The sequence below is a fragment of the Sinohyriopsis cumingii genome, chromosome 13 (assembly GCF_028554795.1).
Source record: "Sinohyriopsis cumingii isolate HCF-2022 chromosome 13, ASM2855479v2, whole genome shotgun sequence".
Taxonomy (NCBI): Eukaryota; Metazoa; Mollusca; class Bivalvia; order Unionida; family Unionidae; genus Sinohyriopsis; species Sinohyriopsis cumingii.
The window spans coordinates 15,755,384-15,775,401 of record NC_142973.1 but is presented as its reverse complement, the minus strand read 5'-3'; the positions used below and the strand labels follow the sequence as shown (position 1 = coordinate 15,775,401).

Below are 20,018 nucleotides of genomic sequence, written 5' to 3'. Positions count from 1 at the left end.
TTCCTCAACATAATACAGCCAGAAGTGTGGTGAAAATGCCATTTAAACAAAACATGCAAGCAAGTACATATAACAGTATCTGAGAAATGTTAAAAAAAGGCAAAACAATCAATGGCTCTGTAATAAAAAATTACTACAGCTTACTTTTATACAAACGTGTGATATTCCTCACGATAAATGTACATATCCAGTTCAATTCAGAACACACAACACCATTGGTAAAATGGAGAAATATGCAATGAAACATAACAAAAGTACCTGTATTAAAGTGAAAGACCATAACAGCACTATATCTGTCAGAAAAGTGATAACTATGAAATTCAGTACAAGCAGAAATCAGCTTCCATACCTGCCTGTGATCTGTTGGTTTCTGTGGAAACAATGAGTACAGCAGCCTAAAAAAGAAGAAAAAAAACAAATTATTTCACAGAACTTAAGTCGTGTAAAAGAATGGGCTTGTGGCAGAAATGAGCAAGGGAAGATGAGCTCTTAAAATAACATTATGAAATTGTAAAAATAAATAGCTGTGCCAATGAAATACAATCACAATAATTGATTTAATGTGAAAAACTGACAAATAAATCAAAGTATTGATGATCCTGATGTGGGTTGAGCAGTGAGGAGATGTGATGCTCTACACAATTAAATCTGGAAGTGTTTCAGGAGGAAAGCATATTATGTATATTTCCATTTTATTATTACAAGCCAACATACAAACTACAGTGAAACCCCACTATAACATGATGGCTGGGATCCACAAAATGCCATCATACTATTTGATGTACCATGCAATATCAAAGCAAGTAAGTTACCTGAATATAATATTCCAAGTGTATCTTTGTGTCTATACAAGATGGGGAGCTGAAAAGGCATCACAAAACTCACTTCAGTGATGCATTTACCAACTCTGAAATGATTTACATTAAACAATACTTAAAACAGTGACTGCACTGGGGAGTGCAGTGTCCAGTTCCTTCCATGTTACCAACTGGGTGAGGTAGGGAGGTGTTCTTTGCCGTTGTTATTTAATATATACACATAACAGTTAAATTACAAGCAGCGTCAATCTCATGTTGGGATACATTTGACACCAAATGTGTCATTTCTTAATTTTAGTTTTGCTGACGATGTCATAGATAAGACCTTTTCTCTCAGGTTTAAGGAAATTATTCAAGATATGTGAACACTGTGCATTTGACAATGATATCATCTATAATACACACAAAAATAGGCATGCATCGTCTTTTGGTCAGTTTTTTTCAAATTACCATCTCCTCCCTCTGTACTTCTTAACAGCCATGCCTTACAAATGTAAACAGTTGTTTGTATTTGGGTCAAATTTTTAAATCCAATCAGTCAGATGATGAAGATATGATGAGACATTACAGATTTTTTGTGCACTCGAACAAACTGGCTATTACATAATTTTAGAAATTGTTCTTTGAATATCAAAATTAAGTTACTGTAGTATCACTTATTTTCATTGGGATCAATTTTCGTGGTTTTGCCTGTCAAAGTCTGCATGTTAGTAGGTATTTAATTTCATGGTTTAACCTCTACAAATACCCAAAATAAAGAATACAAAAGAATAAAACTATGCCGATGCAAACGGCAGTCACTTTAATGTTTAAAACAATACTACCACCTGTATGAGTACAAATCAACGACCTGGCAAGTTCAATACTTACACCGTGTTTTCAACCAAGTGAATAACATCAGTCAAAGCCAATGCAGCCAACAACACTACGCCAATCGGTTATTAAAGTACATATAAATGATCTCTTACTTTAACCACTGTCCATCAAGTTGCACCATCAGTACTTTCTGACGATCATGGCGTTAACACAGTGACTTAAGAGTGGTAAACTTCGACTTAGACCCCCCATCAGTTCCTGGACTTCCTAACCCATCAGAAGCTGCAAACACAGTGCAGGCGCTTGCTTACCAGGCAGCTAATGTTTGTGCCTGCCTCTTGTACAGACCGACTTCAGCCACTAGACTTGACAGTAAATAAAGAGTACAAAAAAGAATTAAAGTCACATTTCCACGAGTGGTATGCTAAACAGGTCATGGACACCATTACGGAAAAAGATGTTACTGGTGACGATCAGTGCAGAGTATTAGTAAACCTTGCAACCTCATTAATCAAGTCAGTTCACGCTGAATGGATAATTGCAGCTCACGCGACAATGAGTGAAAGATTGGACCTTTTTATCAGTGGTTTTGAGAAAGCTGGACTTGTTTAGTTCAGCAATTTGGGGATTATTTACCTGAGAAGCATTTGTGAGTACCATAAGACTCGATTGACACGATGTTGATACAGTGGCTTTGTCCAAAAATCTGTTTAGTGTGAGATTTAATACTCTGCTGTAATTAGTGTATGTACATAGTGTTTCGTTAATAATAGTGTTTCAAGAAATAGTTATACTGTAGTATTTTACAGGATTGTTGTTCTTTTGCATTAAAAATGATTGGATAAAATGAAATGTGCTGTCAGAAGGATTTAAACATTCAACAAGTTGTACTCGAATGAAGGATCGATCTGAATAAGTATTAAATTTAATTTTCATATACTGTTATTCTGTATTATTTTTTTCTTTCATTTTCAGTATTACTATAGTTTGAATACCTTATGCTTTTTCTCTATTTTCTCTCTATCCTTACTTACCTCGCGATTTAAGGAATTGAGTCTAAAATTAGTTATCGGATACCTTATCGAATGTGTGCATTGAAATAACATAAAATTATTTATAATTCTTGTTTCAAATGAATAAAATAAAAAATAAAACAAATACACGGATATTTAATTACCAGATTACAGTATTGACCTTGATTTATCAAATACTAGTAGCTGTGTTAATCTCTAGGAAAGAAACACTATAAAAAAAACGGGGAGTGGGGGGTCATTGTCCAATGTGGCTCATTTTTCTTTGGGGATTTAAATTCATGGTTCGGGGCTTCAACGAAAACCACAAAAATTGGTTCCCCATGAAAACTGATGATATTACAGTATTCAAATCTGCTGAATGTACTGATGCACTCCTCTGAAGAGAAACTTTAGTGAATGTATCAAAAGAAAACTGGATATTAGTTATAATAATAGTCTTTGTTTTCTATGAACCTTTCCAAGATGGAACAGTAGCTCTATCAAGTTTGTAAACTACATCAGCTTGATCTGAAGCCAAGATCTGTATATTTTACTTTATTTTAGGAGTTAAAAAAAAAAAGAACCGAGTCAGAATGAAAGCACACAGCGATATAATGATTTTAAAAATTTCATGAAAGATGTAATGTGGGATATATTTATTTTTATGGAGTTAACCTTTAGAAGTAAGATGAAGGGGTGGGAGTTGTGGGAAGGACTTAATATTTATGCTAGCTAAAGAGCTATCACTCAGTTAGTAATTTTGCCAATGGATAACTTATACCCCAGCCATCAATGATCTGTTGATGCAGTAAAACTTTCCACCAGTTGTATTGTAACAGTTATGAATTGGCTGTGGGCTACTATTTCTTTAAATGGTTAATTGATTTGAATATAATGTTAACAGAGTATCTACCAACATGATAAGGTACAATAAATGTTTGTGGTGCAATGGACTGGTGTGAAACCATTCATACACTCATTAAGTAAATGACCATGATAGTTGTCAAAACAATCTACATGCACATGGAAATAGCCTGGTGTACTGCCATCACACACTGATTTCATTACCAATGATAACAAAAATATTTAGGGTATCAGACTGCTACTGACCAATTGAAAAAGGTCACATTTATGGAATGAATAATCCAGAATTTTACTAAACAATGTATGTTAAAATTTAGATCATTGCTGAAAAATACATTTTATGGACTGTGTGGTGACAATTTCAGACATATGGAGGTATTTGCATGGTGTGATTAAAAATATAATTAAGAGTAGAGAGTAAGAAATGCTGAGGAAATTGATCACAAACGGCTAAAGTATGATCCAGATGAGGTTGTGATAGTCAGCACTTTCTGTACTGAATATTCAGTGAAATACAAAAGTGCACAAGGAAATTGATTTATGAGTCTTTTTGGTGAAATGAGCTAATTTATAACAATTTTAAAACAGAAACCTAACTGGATTCTGTTTGATTTTAGCAGGATCAGTCAAATTTTAGGCAGGAACTGTAGAACAATTATTTTGGTCATCCTGTGGGTTAGTGAAAAAATAAATCCTAATTTTGAGCCCTGGTTTGGGAGTACAAATACTGCTATTTACTAATGTCAGACAACAGTCATATAAATTTCTGGACATCTGCAGTAAATTTATACACATAATATTTCATTCCACTTTTTACGGGATAAATACTGATGGCAGAGTTTACTGTTTACTAAAGACCTGATTGATTTACAGACACCATTCAATTGATCATGTGACAGCTGACTGAATACTTCTAAGCCACATGTGCATGAAGGCTGTTTTTGAAGCTTGATGAGGGATGTATGTCAACGACCTACAATTACTTATTAGATACATAATTTAATTTACTGATTCAGTTGATAAATCCATTTCAACAGTCACATTGCTTGGTGCAAGGATGTGTATATGCCAGTTGACTGTTCAGGCAGTTTGTGGTCAACATTTTCCATGGATTGAACAACAATTTACCAAATGCATATAAGTCACACACAAAGAACAATTGCTGATGATTGTTCAGTACAAATGGGATGAACAATTACTGGTACCAGGGTTTTTTATGAGTGCTAACAACACAGTGCAGTTACAGAATATTGACATAATTGCAGTGAACATTTATAAATAGAAAATTTTAATATATTTATTGTTTAAAAGACAGACAGGCCTTTTTCTTCAAGAATATAACACAACTCACCAGATTAAGGAATCAGAATGTCATTTACATTGGAATAAAACTTTGCAGTAAATCAAAACTTGATTAGGAGAAATTATCGAAGAGGTTATACAAATTTCTGAGCCATGTCATATCTTGTTCTATCCGAATCTGTGTTCACTGAATACATTTTAAATATTCTGTGAGTAATGGAGGCGAACTTGAAATACCGTAGAATAATGCAAATTACATGTGATAACAGACATATAATTGTTGCAGGTACTTTAATATTGCAATATTAGCAACTGTCAAACTCCATTTAACCAAGCACATTAAACTTTATTCAAAACATTAAAAAAAATTGTGATACATTTTCAGCAATAATCTCTGCAAACAATTACAGCTTTTACAATATCTTCTCAAAGCAAAATTTTTTTTCTGGCATATAATTAAATGTGTCAAGAAAACTCTCATTCTTAAATAGCTAAACTGTTCTGCACAGAAACTACATAGTATTAATAGTTTATTCCCCAATTAATTATATTATCAAATTATTATCAATTTAAGAGTGTTGTATGTTATAATTAGATTTTATTTTTCATCAGTTTATATTACAAATCATTCATTATAATCAATGGGTCCTGGATGGCTGAGTGGTCTAAGGCACTTGTCTTCACAGATCACTCACAATTCACCCCATATATGTGGTTTAAAAAAAAAATATCTCAGCTCAACCAATGTGGGTTAGAGAGAAAGCTTGCCAGTAGCTTCACATGGGTTGGTGGTTCATCCCATGTTCTACCTCTACCAAATATACTGGCTGCTAAGTGAAGTCAGTCATGTGCTTAAAAATGGCATTAAACCCATAAAACCAATGACTTTAAACCCTAACATGTAATTTTTTGTGTGCAGCTTGCCATAGTGACACTTATTTGATCTGTATTTTAAAAATTATTATTAAAAATTTATTTGTATCTTTTCTGCAATGGATGATGTATGTATGTATGTATGTATGTATGTATGTATGTATGTATGTATGTATATGTATGTATGTATGTATGTATGTATGTATGTATGTATGTATATGTATGTATGTATGTATGTATGTATGTATGTATGTATGTATGTATGTATATGTATGTATGCATGTATGTATGTATGTATGTATGTATGTATGTATATGTATGTATGTATGTATGTATGTATGTATGTATGTATGTATGTATGTATATGTATGTATGTATGTATGTATGTATGTATGTATGTATGTAGTAATGTTATCTGGCATCTCAGCTCAATAGTGACTATGTGGTGCCAAGGGAAGGGAAGACTGAAATGCTGCAAAATCGAACTGCACAAAGATATAGAAAATAAAGCATTCCAAACAAAAGGTAAACACAAGTATCCCAAGATAAAATATAAAATGTAAAGATGTTAAAATTCTGATGAATGTATATAAAATAAACATAGGGAACTCTGCATAACCCCAAATGTATGATTCTAAATACACGCAGTCCTTCATAAGCCATCATCGATAACCCCAAGCCTGTGATTCTAAATACACGCAGTCCTTCATAAGCCATCATCGATAACCCCAAGCCTGTGATTCTAACAAAATACACGTAGTCCTTCATAAGCCATCATTGATAACCCCAAGCCTGTGATTCTAAATACATGCAGTCCTTCATAAGCCATCATCGATAACCCCAAGCCTGTGATTCTAAATACATGCAGTCCTTCATAAGCCATCATCTGTAACCCCATACCTATGATTCTAAATACATGCAGTCCTTTTCATTATCTATCATCCATAACCCCAAACATGTGATTCTTAATACATCCAGTCCTTTTCATAACTATCATCCATAACCCCAAACCAATGATTCTAAATACATGTAGTCCTTTTCATAAGTCACCTTCCATAACTCCAAACATGTGATTCTAAATACATGTAGTCCTTTTCATAAGTCACCTTCCATAACTCCAAACATGTGATTCTAAATACATGTAGTCCTTTTCATAAGTCACCTTCCATAACTCCAAACATGTGATTCTAAATACCTGCAGTCCTTTTTATAAGTCACCTTCCTTGCTTTCAAATCAAAATTTGGCAAGTAAGTATGCATACTGTACTATATGCACACATGGTTTCAATATTAAATTATTATAATTAAATCTTGTGATATTCCGCATGATCTACAAACACCAATCTCATTAAATCTGATAAAAATCTGATCAGAAACAATGCCTTTAGAGTGGTAATAAGCTCAGTCAAACTTTATTAATATACATGGACGCAAAATCTAATTCATCTGAGATTTTGATAATTTAAGTTTAAATAGTAATTATGATCAAAACTTAAGCTCAGTAATCAAAGCCATTTCAAAGATGTCACACCCAATGGAATTCATCCGAGATCTTGATCAAGCTTACCAGGTCTGATAAAATCAGAAATATAGCCTTTAATGTGTTCACTGGCCCAACCACTCAGATGCAACATCACTTCAATGATATTATGGTTGCTATCCATAAGAGAACTCATCCGAGATCCTGATGATACAAACTTACATTCAAAATCCAATCGAAGTCTGATCAGAAATAAAGCCTCTAAAGAATTCACTACACAGTTAGCTATGAAAACACCTACTCGTCCTATGTATGAATTAGTGGCTCTAGGTAAATATGGAATATATATTTACTAATGAATGAATACAAAGGCCAGAATTAAACCATTTAGAAACAAAATAAATTAATTAAAGACAAAACAAAAATACTTAATTCACTGACAACAAACTGAGATCAACTCCATACACTAAGGGTATAAAAGTCCTGGACCACAATGAACAGATGAAACACTCGATTGAGTTTTAATAATGGTAACATTAAAAATAAAATCAACAAACAATATGAACCTTTTAAAATGACAAATTGAATCTGATAATCTCTTTTTAAAAACAAAGGCAAAGACCTCATTCACCCCAGGCATTATGGATTGACTTCAGAGAGAAACAATATACTCATCCGCTACAATGAAGCCCTTTCAAAATTGCTACTATATATATATATATATATATATATATATATATATATATATATATATATATATATATACACACACACACACACACACACACACACATATGCTACATCTGACAAGTGCAGAAGGATTCATCAATCAAATTTGTTAAATTCTGCCTTATGTCTAAAACAATTAAAATATTCAGCATGACAATCTTTATACAGTATCAATTAAAATAATGTATGTGTCACCTTGAGCGCACTTCATGAGGTTCCACATTGAAGTATGGCCGAAGAATGTCAATGTTGCCGTAGACGCCCCAGGCTTTCTTAGCTTGCTGGCTCCCTGCCTGCCACACCTAAAGGATAAATGGGTATCATTGTAGTTAATTTCAGGGAATCGGAGAAAGATATGACAAGACACAAACAAATCTCAATAAGCGAAAAATCATGCTTTTATATTACAGCAAAAAGTATAACAAGACAATATAATATTTACTGAAAAATTTCACAGAATCTCTTTGGAAAGAACTATCAATGGTGAAAATTATTTGTTGATCACTGAATTACATTTGTTCACTAAGTCTGTCAGCCTTCAATTTAAAAAGTGTGACTCACACACTTATAATTACACAATTTAGACAACTGTTAATTAAATTTCTGTTGTTGTTGTTGTACAAAACCACATACAGCTATCCCCCATTATAATGCACATCGTAATAACACAATCCCAAATGATGGATACCCATAATCAAAAACATGTTTTTACAGTCACAGTTTGACTGTAATATGTCACTGCTGCATTCGGGCAATGTAAGATGAATTCCTAATAGGCTATTGCACACCTGAAATTATCCATGTCTCTAATACGCCATACATGTCATTGATCTGTGTAAACTATTGTACTTGGCTTAAGTCTACATGCCATTCGAATTTGTCTTTAGCACTAAAGACATCCCAGAGATCAGTGACTTAATCTCTGTAACACAGCTCACAGATTATACAGAAGACCAGTTTATTGTTGACAGTTGTTTACTGACACCTGAATGGCAACATATTAGCAGTGGTATTTCTTTTGAACTTGAAATGAGACAGATGCTTCTTGGCATTATGTAGCTACAAATAAGGTCTATTCAAACAATTAAGACTCACTTTTTAGTGAAACTGCATTTAAAAGCAAGTTCAGTATTAAGAATATTTATCAGTGAATTAAGGCAATTAATTTTTACAATGGAGACTTCCAGGAAAGGATTGTGATTTTGAGGGACTCATGGAGAAGGATATTGAAGAAGCTAAAGTTGTGCGATTGGGACATTTTTCTTATTTGACAATGTTCAGCACTGGATCAAAATTATGAGGACTGACAACCCCACTATCAAATGTAAAACTAATGCTGACAACATCCAGATCCTCATGAGGGCCAGAAAAGAAAACTTTGATCCTGATCAACAGGAAGCAGGATCTGCCATTAACAGTGACCAGGAAGACCCGCAGGAAATACCCCAAGCTGTTTCCAAGGCCATATTTGCGTTCAAGAAATAGATAATGTGGCTAGAAAGTTAGGGCATTAAACCTTTGAAAATTATGCAGCTAAAAATATCAAGGACTTTGCTAAATAAAACAAACAAAAAAAACCCCAAGGACAATCCAGTCTCCAACAACCTAATATCAACCATCACAAACAACCTAATATCAACCATCACAAACAACCTAATATCAACTGTCTCCAACAACCTAATATCAACCATCTCAAATAACCTAATATCAACCATCTCAAACAACCTAATATCAACCATTTCAAACTACCTAATATCAGTTGTCTCAAACAACCTAATACCAACTGTCTCAAACAACCTAATATCAACCATCTCAAACAACTTAATATCAACCATCTCAAACAACCTAATATCAACCATCTCAAACTATCTAATATCAATCGTCTCAAACAACCTAATATCAACCATCTCAAAAACCTAATATCAACCATCTCAAACAACCTAATATTATGTAATAATTCCAGAACCAAATACACATTATGTGAATGAACATTGTGTATTCTAACTGGATGTACACAAATGTGTATTCTAATTGGATGTGAACAAATGTGTATTCTAACTGGATGTAAACAAATGTGTATTCTAAATGAATGTAAACAAATGTGTATTCAAATTGGATGTAAATAAATGTGTATCCTAATTTGGATGTACACAAATGTGTATTCTCATTGGATGTTAACAAATGTGTCTTGTAACTGGATGAACACAAATGTGTATTCTAACTGGATGTATACAAATGTGTATTCTAATTGGATGATTACAAATGTGCTTTCTAGATGGATGTAAACAAATGTGCTTTCTAACTGGATGTATACAAACGTGTATTCTCATTGGAAGTACACAAATGTGTATTCTAATTGGATGCGTGTGTATGTGTGTGTGATTTTGATTTTTAACACAGCTTTCATAACTTTTCAGTCACATCGCTACAATGTCTGCAGTGTGACAGTTTATAGTGATGTCTAGCACTGGGGCATTATGCCACAGACATGTAGCATGATGTCCCACCCAGTCACATTATCCTGACACCAGGCTGACCAGTCCTAACACTAACCTCTTAATGCTGAGTGCCAAGTGAGGCAGCTGTTAGTACCATTTTTGTAAGACTTTGGTATGACTCGGCCAGGGATCGAACCCATGACCTCCTGCATCTGAGGCAGACGCTCTAACCACTAGGCCACTGAAGCGGTCTAATTGGATGTAAACAAACGTGTATTCTAATTGGTTGAACACAAATGTGTATTCTAATTGGATGTAAACAAATGTGTATTCTAAATGGATGTAAAAAAATGTGTATTCTAATTGGATGTAAACAAATGTGTATTCTAAATGGATGCAAATAAATGTGTCTTGGGCATAACTGGGTTTTAAATGGATTACATACACATATGTAAGTTTATTATTTTATTTTTTTTAAAAATGTTATTCAGTGTTTTGGAATTACTAAAAACATGCTGCACATGATGTTTATGGTCGATAATCATATGTAACCGATATCTTGAACTGATGATACATTTTACTGATAGAAAAATGACATTACTCAGTGCACTTGTTAGAGATAGACGTTCACTAATTTAAATACTAAATGGGTGTAAAATTGGTAAATATGCAAATGTAAACTCTTAATTAAATATGAATGTAGCTTTCAGCATTTGGATTCATTGGCTAAAGTGCAACCTAAATTTAATCCTCTTTTTAGCAAGTGATATTTTTTTCGTATTTTAAACTTAATGCAGCAGTCAAAAAATAATTATAACTGGCAAGAAGTATATTTATTAAAATGAGTTGTTTACATTGTTTCTTTAATGTTATTCATGATCTCATCTATGACAATATGAGTTGAAAGAAACAACCTAAAGCTTGCCATTATATTTTGTATTTACTTTTTACAATATTCATATCAGGCACAATTAAATATATAAATACCATGCAGTGATAAAAAAGTACCTAAAAGGTACATAAACTAACAGTGTACTGCTATCTGTTTGACAAGCTTATTTGACTGGCATGTTGTTTGCCACACATGTACAATCATAAATTTCGATTATTTTCGCAATACTGCTGTTTGGTACATAGCAAGTTGGCAGTTATGGACAATGACTACCACATTAAAACAAGGGAAAGCTGTATATCTATACTGGCATGTTCAACTTGCAAACATTATCACTGCGTACAGAAAAACTGCATACAACAAGAATAATACTGACCTAATTGACATATACATTGAATAATTTTGCATAAAATCATAGCTATCATGAGTTATGAACAATTATATGAACAAATCATTATTAAAATTATATTTCCTTCAAACTCCAAGGCAAGAGGCTTAATTAGTCCCAATATCACTCATCCAGCTGGTGATGGCTTGTAAGGGAAATAAAAGTATATGCTTGTTGCTATGGTGAAATGTACCATATATACTCATGTATAAGCCCATTCGCATGTATAAGCCCATTCGCATATAAGCCGACCTCCCAAACTGAATAGGTATAAACACTAAAAAGTGCATGACCCATGTATAAGCAGACCCACAACTTCGTGACATCATAAGATGCATGTGGTAAGTTCTAAATGCATTTATTTTGGCAAAATATATTAACATAAATTATACATATACTGCTCTTGGGTTGGCATCTATGATTATTTTAAAAAATGGTATAAACTTGTTTGAAAAGTAATTATTTAATTTTGTGTTTTCTTATTGTTTCTGTCTAAGTTAGATTTGTGTATAACTTGATTGAACGATGACAAGAATTGAGCATTCGCGAGTTGCTGTAACACTACCACTCCCTTTTGACTCAATTATTGTTTGTTTATGAATTAATGCATTGGACAGTGTATATCAGTGCACCAGTAATTATGTTTTTATTTTGCCTTGAAACTGTAAATACCCAACTCATTAAAATGTGATCCCAGTATGACAACACAACAAACAAAAAACGGTTTGATTCAATGATCTCATTTAATCTTCGGAATGTATTTATATAATGGTGCCACCACATGTACATTGTAGGTTTAAACATGCACTGAATGAAGTACATTCTGATGAATTAAGTACATCCCTTGGAGTCGAATTATGGTCACCACTGCACTAAACTTGAATGATATCTCCAAAATACAATAATGAAGTTTCAGAAATAATGCTTCAAAAATTACGCTAATGTTGTAAAATCTGAGAACTGTAGTTTGCTTTCATGTAAGCAACCTTACACCACACCTGTCAACTCTCACACCGGGAGGAAAAAAAATCCTGATTCTTAGGGTCGTTCTGTGCCAACCTCCTGATTTCATGAGATCTCCCGATTTTTGCAGAGAACTCCTGATTATTACATTATGTCTTCGATGTTCATTTATCCTTAAAAAGAAAAGTCCTACATTAATATATATATCATATGCAATCCATGGAAGCCATTTTCTGTTGTATCACCTGTGAATATTGTGATGAAATAATTACTTTACTAGAAAGAATTTGCTTCTTCCATAAATACCTCTACAAGAATACAAAGGTCAGAAAATAAACCAGAACAAAAACTAAACCACAGCAATAAAATTGTCGACAATTAATTTCAATCCCAAAAATGATCACTACAAAATTCATGCTGTAACTTCATATGCTATAGCGCCATTCCCACGGGTGAACATCTGGCATTTTTATACTGTATATATGAATGTTAATTACCATCGTTTAATTAAAAGAAATGAATGAAAATACATAACATGCACCATGTGTCCTCAAAAACTAATTCAGAATACATCTGTTTAACAGTAAACAATACTAAATGCCTTATGAGTTCACAATAAGGATATAAGGTCGGATATAAGAGGGGAAAATAGTTGCCATATGTACGGTAACTTAAGGCTGCCTATTTAGGTACCTTTAGTTCAACAAAATTGGTAATCTTTTATCTGCAAATCAATTGCTGGTGCTGCATAATGCACAATAGTGTAGAACATGGTTTCTTTGAATTATCACGGAGGGTCAGTCATTTTCACAAAATAGTTGCACTGATAAGCAGGATTAACTTCTAATTAGTCGCGCTGGATTTCTTGCTTGTTTATTTGAGACTAAGCTTTAGCAACAGTATAGTCTGGCCACAGCTGACCAGAATATGAAAATGGGGCATGTCTTGGGGGAAAATAAAGAGTGTAACAGGGAAAAACAGCGTGTCCTTTGCGAATTTCACGCATATTGGACCCGGACGATCGGTCAATATTTAGTGAAACCAATGTTTTAAAAATGCTAGGAAAAACCTCCTGATTTTAGGTACCAATTTTCCTATTCTTTTATTCAGCCTCCCAACTTGTATTCTGAAAAGTTTACAGGTATGCCTTACATTCTGTTTTACAAAACTAAGGTGTGTGTGATTTGGATTTTTAACGAAGCTTTAAAAATTTTTCAGTTATATCGCTACGATGTCTGTAGTGTGGCAGTTTATAGTGATGTCTAGCACTGGGGCATCATGCCGCAGACATGTAGCATGATGTCCCACCCAGTCACATTATCCTGACACCAGGCCGACCAGTCCTAACACTAACCTCTTAATGTTGAGTGCCAAGCAAGGCAGCTGTTAGTACCATTTTTAAAAGTCTTTGGTATGACTTGGCCAGGGATCAAACCCACAACCTCCTGCATCTGAGGTGGATGCTCTAACCACTAGGCCACTAGAGTAGTGCCAAAACTTAGGTAAGCATGCTAATATTATAGAATGAAAGGCAATTACACATCAATGTACTGGTATAGTTGCCAGTCAAAATTCCCTCTTTACACAAGCCAGCTTCAGGGTTTTAATGATTAAATGATCTGTATTGCTGTCGGAAAACAAAAGATAAATCAAGCCAACTATCAACAAAGGAGATGCCAAAACATCAAGCTTTCCAATGCGTGGAAAGTTATGGTGTTGTTCAGCCAAAATGCAAAACTAAAGTAGATTGATGATGATCTAAGTTGATTATAATGAGAATTTTAGCCTTTATTATTACCACTCTTCGTGAACATGTAAATTATGTTGGTTATGTGCCTTGTACAATTAAACGTGCATACCTTTTCATAAATATGACCTCAGTTTGTAAGATCGCTTTTATCATTGAAAATGAGTAACTTGTGAGCACATGATTCAACGTAAATGAAACAGCTGTTAAGGACTAGCTGAAATGTTATCTGAAAGAATGCAATTTGGTCAAAACAATGAATAAAGCAAAATCTTCATCTAATATGTTTGGGAATAGATAAGGATTTAAGTGACACTATGCACACTTTGCACTGTGTAAGTACTGTACATCACAGCTCTGCCTGGTCTCACAGGTAAACTCAACTAGCCCTTGAATTATGAGGTCTGCATTTACCTTTATTTAATTTCGTGTTGGAGAAATCAGAAAATATACACATGCAAAATAATAACAAAATCAATCATAGTACTTTATAACAGTGAAATAAGTGTCGGGACACTGAAAATGATTTTTTACATGCATATGTCTTAGGACAGAAAAAAAATTATTTTTTCGTTTCCCATGATTTACAGCCATTACAGAAGTCAACAAAAAGACTTAAAAACTGTCAAGTTAAGACAATGGCCCGCAGATAAGCTGACCCCCCCCTTCCTCCAGGGCTTTATTTTTTCCTAAATTATTCAGCTTATATACGAGTATATATGGTAGTTTTAATTATGTAATGCTTATTACACCACTTTGTTACACCACTTTATCACACCACTTTCACCTTTTCTGGTACCCAGTCCATGGTCTATTCACTCCATGGAACAAAAATAAACACTGAGTCCCAGTCCAAGTTTGATGTCATAGTCATTTCTGTCATTTGGAATATCATCCTCTTTGACTCTGACAGTGACTGAAAGGACACCACAAACTTGTACTAACTTCTGCAATTCACAACAGCTGAGTGTGGAAGCAGCAGAGGACTGAGCACTCAAAAGCCTACTCCAAAAATTGTGAAGAGGATATAGGTGTCAGAAGACCATAGGTTTTCAAACAGATCTGTTACTTCATTACCAAACACCATACTTTTTCGTCTTCTGTTGCCTGACCACTATATTAGGGCACATATGGAGACACAAGAAGGAAGAATGAACTGATGCAATTAATGCCTTTTCAAACTCACTCATGTTCACTAGAATGGAGAGTTTATATCATCCTCTGTTGGGGTGAGACAGGACTATCTGTTTCCTTCTCTCACCTTGGAGAAAGGGACTGGTGTTTCCCTCTAAATGCAAAGGAAAGGAGTTGTGACCTCTCTTCATCCTTTATAACTGATATGAAGTCAGAGGAGGATATGGGGAAGGCATATGACCTGCCCCATCTGCCAACCAATGGGGCCCGGGGAAAAACTCATCCATAGTGCCATGGTGAGAAAAGGATGGATTCCAAACTCATCGCCACACAGTGGGAATCCCCAAGTCCGCTAGGGATTATATCAAAACAAAGGGATATGAGAAGTGTGAACCTGATCCCTCCGACAGATACAGTAGGTTGCCTCCTGCTTCTAGATAGGAAATGCCAACATTGCAAAGGACTTCATTTCCAACATCTTAATCAAACACTGTTTGTGTCTGGGACTACAGCCTCCACCACTGCCTAGTGATTGGCTGATGCATGGTCCCAGTATCAAGACATATCAGGTTCAGCAAGGACTGACCATTAAGCCCAGTGATCTGCCCAGTGGCTAGTACTAGATGTCCAGTGACCAGAATTCATAACCATGCTCAGTGCTGACCAGTCAAACACCTAAAAAACTACGCTCTCCTCTACGAGTCCCTATCCACTTAACTTGATTCATCTGACAAGCTAAACCCCTCTGACTTAGGATCAGGTCTACCATAGCAAGATGAAAATGATTGTACCTTCCTTGCACCAGAAAGGTGGAACAAACTAGTGTGTTCTGGTAATTTTTGTGAACTAGAATTGACACTGATGCCTCCCAGGATCAAAGGAAGGGTCCACTGTAGAAAATACTCCTTTCTTCCTGCCACAGAATCATTAAGAAAATGGATGTGTTAACTAGGGCACTAACCCATGGTGGTGGCAGGTTGCTCACTAGTTCCAGTTAGAGAACAATGATAATGCTAGGGAATTTGTGCCTAAAATCTCAGTCAGACTGGCAAAAAATCTGATTCTGGGGCTGCAGCTTCAACCAACTGTCCCTAACTCGTTGACGCATAGTCCCTGGAGAAAGTCATGTAAAGCTTGACATGGATCGCATTCTGCCAAACACAGATACATAGACTAAGACCATTGACTGGTGCCCGATACTAGATGACCAGTGATCAGAACCCAGTCACATAACATGTATTTTTGTTGTCCTGCAATGTGCTGGGTGCCTAGACCCAGAGCCCAGTCAATGACCAATCAGGTGATGACTTCCTCAAGGAGTCCATATCCAAGGACTTGACTCTTCTGTTGATCTAGACTCCTTCCACTCAGATGCAGGTCTAACTGACTCAGCTGAGGATGACCATGTGTTTCTTGCCCCTGAAAGGTGTGACTCACTTGAAGGTGCTGATGACTGCTGTGAACTGGAACAAAAGCAGGTCCATCAGAAATAAATAAGGACATGCCACACATTCTTCCAGCCACTACAAAAGAAGTGGTTCTCTGCTGGATCCCATATCATCTGTAACCATCTGCAATTTGGTACTGGAGGGGTAGCTGTCCCAAGAAGCCTTCTCATGACAGCACTTGCCAACTTCTTGTGGCAAGCTGAAGAAGAAAAAAAGAATAACAACTTGTCATGGAACAAATTTGTGGGGGAGGGGAACCTACCCTAACATCAGTATCAACAGAGGGATACAATTTATAGTATCATTGCTAGGAGATACAGAAAAACCTTCAAACTAGAGAAAAGTGGAAACATAAACATAATTAAATGCAAAGATAGGGAAGAAATGCTCAAATGTAATTCAGAAATGGATATGATTGAAGGTAAATATACCAAAAGACACCAGTGAAAATCATTTTAGCACCCAGAGAAACATGTAAACTGCATGGAGTCCAAGGAAAAGAAGAATGTTATTCCAAATGATGGAAATGACTGCGGCATCAGACTGGGACTATGTTTATTTTTGTTCTAGGCCTCCAATAGATATCTGGAGGGAATTTACCTTCGACAAAGGATTAATGAAACAAAAAAGTGAAAACAACATAATAATACCAGCATGGCTGATCAAATTTATTTTTCACTGATTTCTCCATGACAAGTAGTTTCAGAGAAATCATTTGTCCCACCTACATTTTCACTTGTGCCAAAATTTCTCTATCTTACCTAATTTAAATGAAATGTATGCATTTTAATCTATAGAATAAAAACAAAAATAATGTTGTTGTTGTTGTTATTGTAGGGTTTAACGCCATTTTTCAGCACAAGATAGGCTATATATGGCGGCCAGTATTAATGGTGGAGGAAGAACCCGAGAAAACCCCGGAAAGAACCACCGACCCATGACAAGCTACTGGCAAGCTTTCTCACATACCCACATTGGCTGAATCTGAGACTCAAACCCACAAAGACAGAGGTGAGATGGCAGTGATCCATAACAGAGAGCGCGTTAGACCACTCGGCCACTCGGGGCCCTTCAAAAATAATGTATAACAGATTTATTTCTTCAATGGGCTTAACTTTTTACTGCCAAGGTATACTCTATGTCTTGCTCCATTATGGTAGAATCCATACTCCCATCAGCAAGAATAGAAATCAATTTACTGACATTCAGACTTTCCCTAACTGCATATCTCGAGACTTAATCAACTTCTTGGGGGATGAAAGTATCTTGCCCCTGGTCTGTTCTTATAATTAGCACCAGGTTTACAACTATTCTTCTCTTGGTTATTGTTGTTTTTGTTGTGGGGTTTAACACCATTTTTCAGCACACGATAGGCTATACATGGCGGCCAGTATTAATGGTAGAGAAAGAACCCTGGAAAAGCCTGGAAAGAACCACCAACCCACAAGAAGCTACTGGCAAGCTTTCTCACATACCCACGTTGGCTGAATTCTAGACTCGAACTGATGCAGACAGAGGTGAGATGGCAGTGATCCATAACGGAGAGCGCTTTAGACCACTCGGCCACTCTAGGCCCTTTCTTCTCTTGGAGTGCACACATCATTTCTATATCAGAAAATGGTTTTGCTTACAGGGCTAAGGTGAGCTCTCATTTTATTTTTATTTTTCATTTCATTCTCATTTAATTTCAAATTGACCATTCCTAGTGGAGTGTTAGCAACTCCAACTTCAGGGATTTTCTGAGTATGCTGGCTAGTGTCATGCATATACTGTGTGGCTTTATGAGGTCCAAAACTATCACAAGCTGAGATTAATTAAATCCTGAATTTGTCAGTTCTAATGACAAATACACTGGCTGAATATCCAACAAATGCCAGCTTAATGTATTCTTTGCACTTCAGTAATGACAAATACATTGGTTTAATATCCAACAAATGCCAGCTTAATGTATTCTTTGCACTTCAGTAATGACAAATACATTGGTTTAATATCCAACAAATGCCAGCTTAATGTATTCTTTGCACTTCAGTAATGACAAATACATTGGTTTAATATCCAACAAATGCCAGCTTAATGTATTCTTTGCACTTCAGTAATGACAAATACACTGGTTTAATATCCAACAAATGCCAGCTTAATGTATTCTTTGCACTTCAGTAATGACAAATACACTGGTTTAATATCCAACAAATGCCAGCTTAATTTATTCTTTGCACTTCAGAGTCAGTAATTTCAAGCCATGTATTATTATCAACCCAATGTGCCTCAAATTTCTTAGTCTCTTAGGAATGTCATATTTGTTATTTTTTGGCTGCAAAGACTGGCTTATGTCTCTTTGGAGAAATAGTTACCTTAGACTGAACAGATCCTTACATTTTGTCTCTCTACTTTTCCATAAATTTTCCTTCTCTGACTTTTCCATATGTCCATCATTTCAAAAATAATTGAGCCAACTCATTTTATCCACAATAAAAAAGACAACTATATCTTCTAAAGTATCATAATGTACATTTTATTGTTTAAATGCAAACACCAACTGCTCCTTAATTAGTGTAATCCTTTCAAGCACAATATCACACATTTAAGTTGATAATCTGTATAATCAATTAAAAAATTAAAGACTCCTTACTGACATTTAAACAGTTCATAAAAGATATGGACACTTACGTCAGTAAAATGCCTTTCAATAACTTCATTGCACTGACTCAATGGATTGAAATCAAAGGGGGATCTGCTCACATGTATCCGGGTTGATTAAACACAAGGTTGTTTAAAACAATCCTGAATTATTCATGCCGAATTTATTTCATGTGAAGTGTTTTGACTGGTTGATAATTTGGATGCTTCGCTGAAAATACAGTCAAGTATTAACTGAATGCACATAAGACACTTATCAATCACCGCTTACTGTGGTATCACAGGATGTGAATGAATCAATTCAAGCATTTAGTATGCCCAGAAAGCATGAAGGGCCAGATAAAGGCAATTCAAGCATTTAATATGCCCAGAAAGCATGAAGGGCCAGATAAAGGTAAGTAAAGTGATTAATGTACGAAAATTAGTGCTTGCCCTAATTGTTTTAAAATTAAAAAAAGCACTTGTCCTGGATGAGT

The 20,018-nt window shown here is 35.1% G+C and overlaps 1 protein-coding gene across 7 annotated transcripts in view; it reads right to left on the bottom strand.

Annotated features, from left to right (window-relative positions):
• Positions 1–20,018, bottom strand: part of LOC149784983 (protein YIPF3-like) — a 67,046-nt gene that overhangs the window by 35,459 nt on the left and 11,569 nt on the right. For all 7 annotated transcript variants that reach the window (XM_089978652.1, XM_089978658.1, XM_089978653.1 and 4 more), the window contains 2 exons: positions 8,091–8,197; positions 350–395 (listed from right to left, as the gene is read on the bottom strand). In XM_089978652.1, coding sequence (XP_089834778.1) covers positions 350–395; positions 8,091–8,197 — 153 coding nt within the window. The remainder of the gene's footprint in view (positions 1–349; positions 396–8,090; positions 8,198–20,018) is intronic.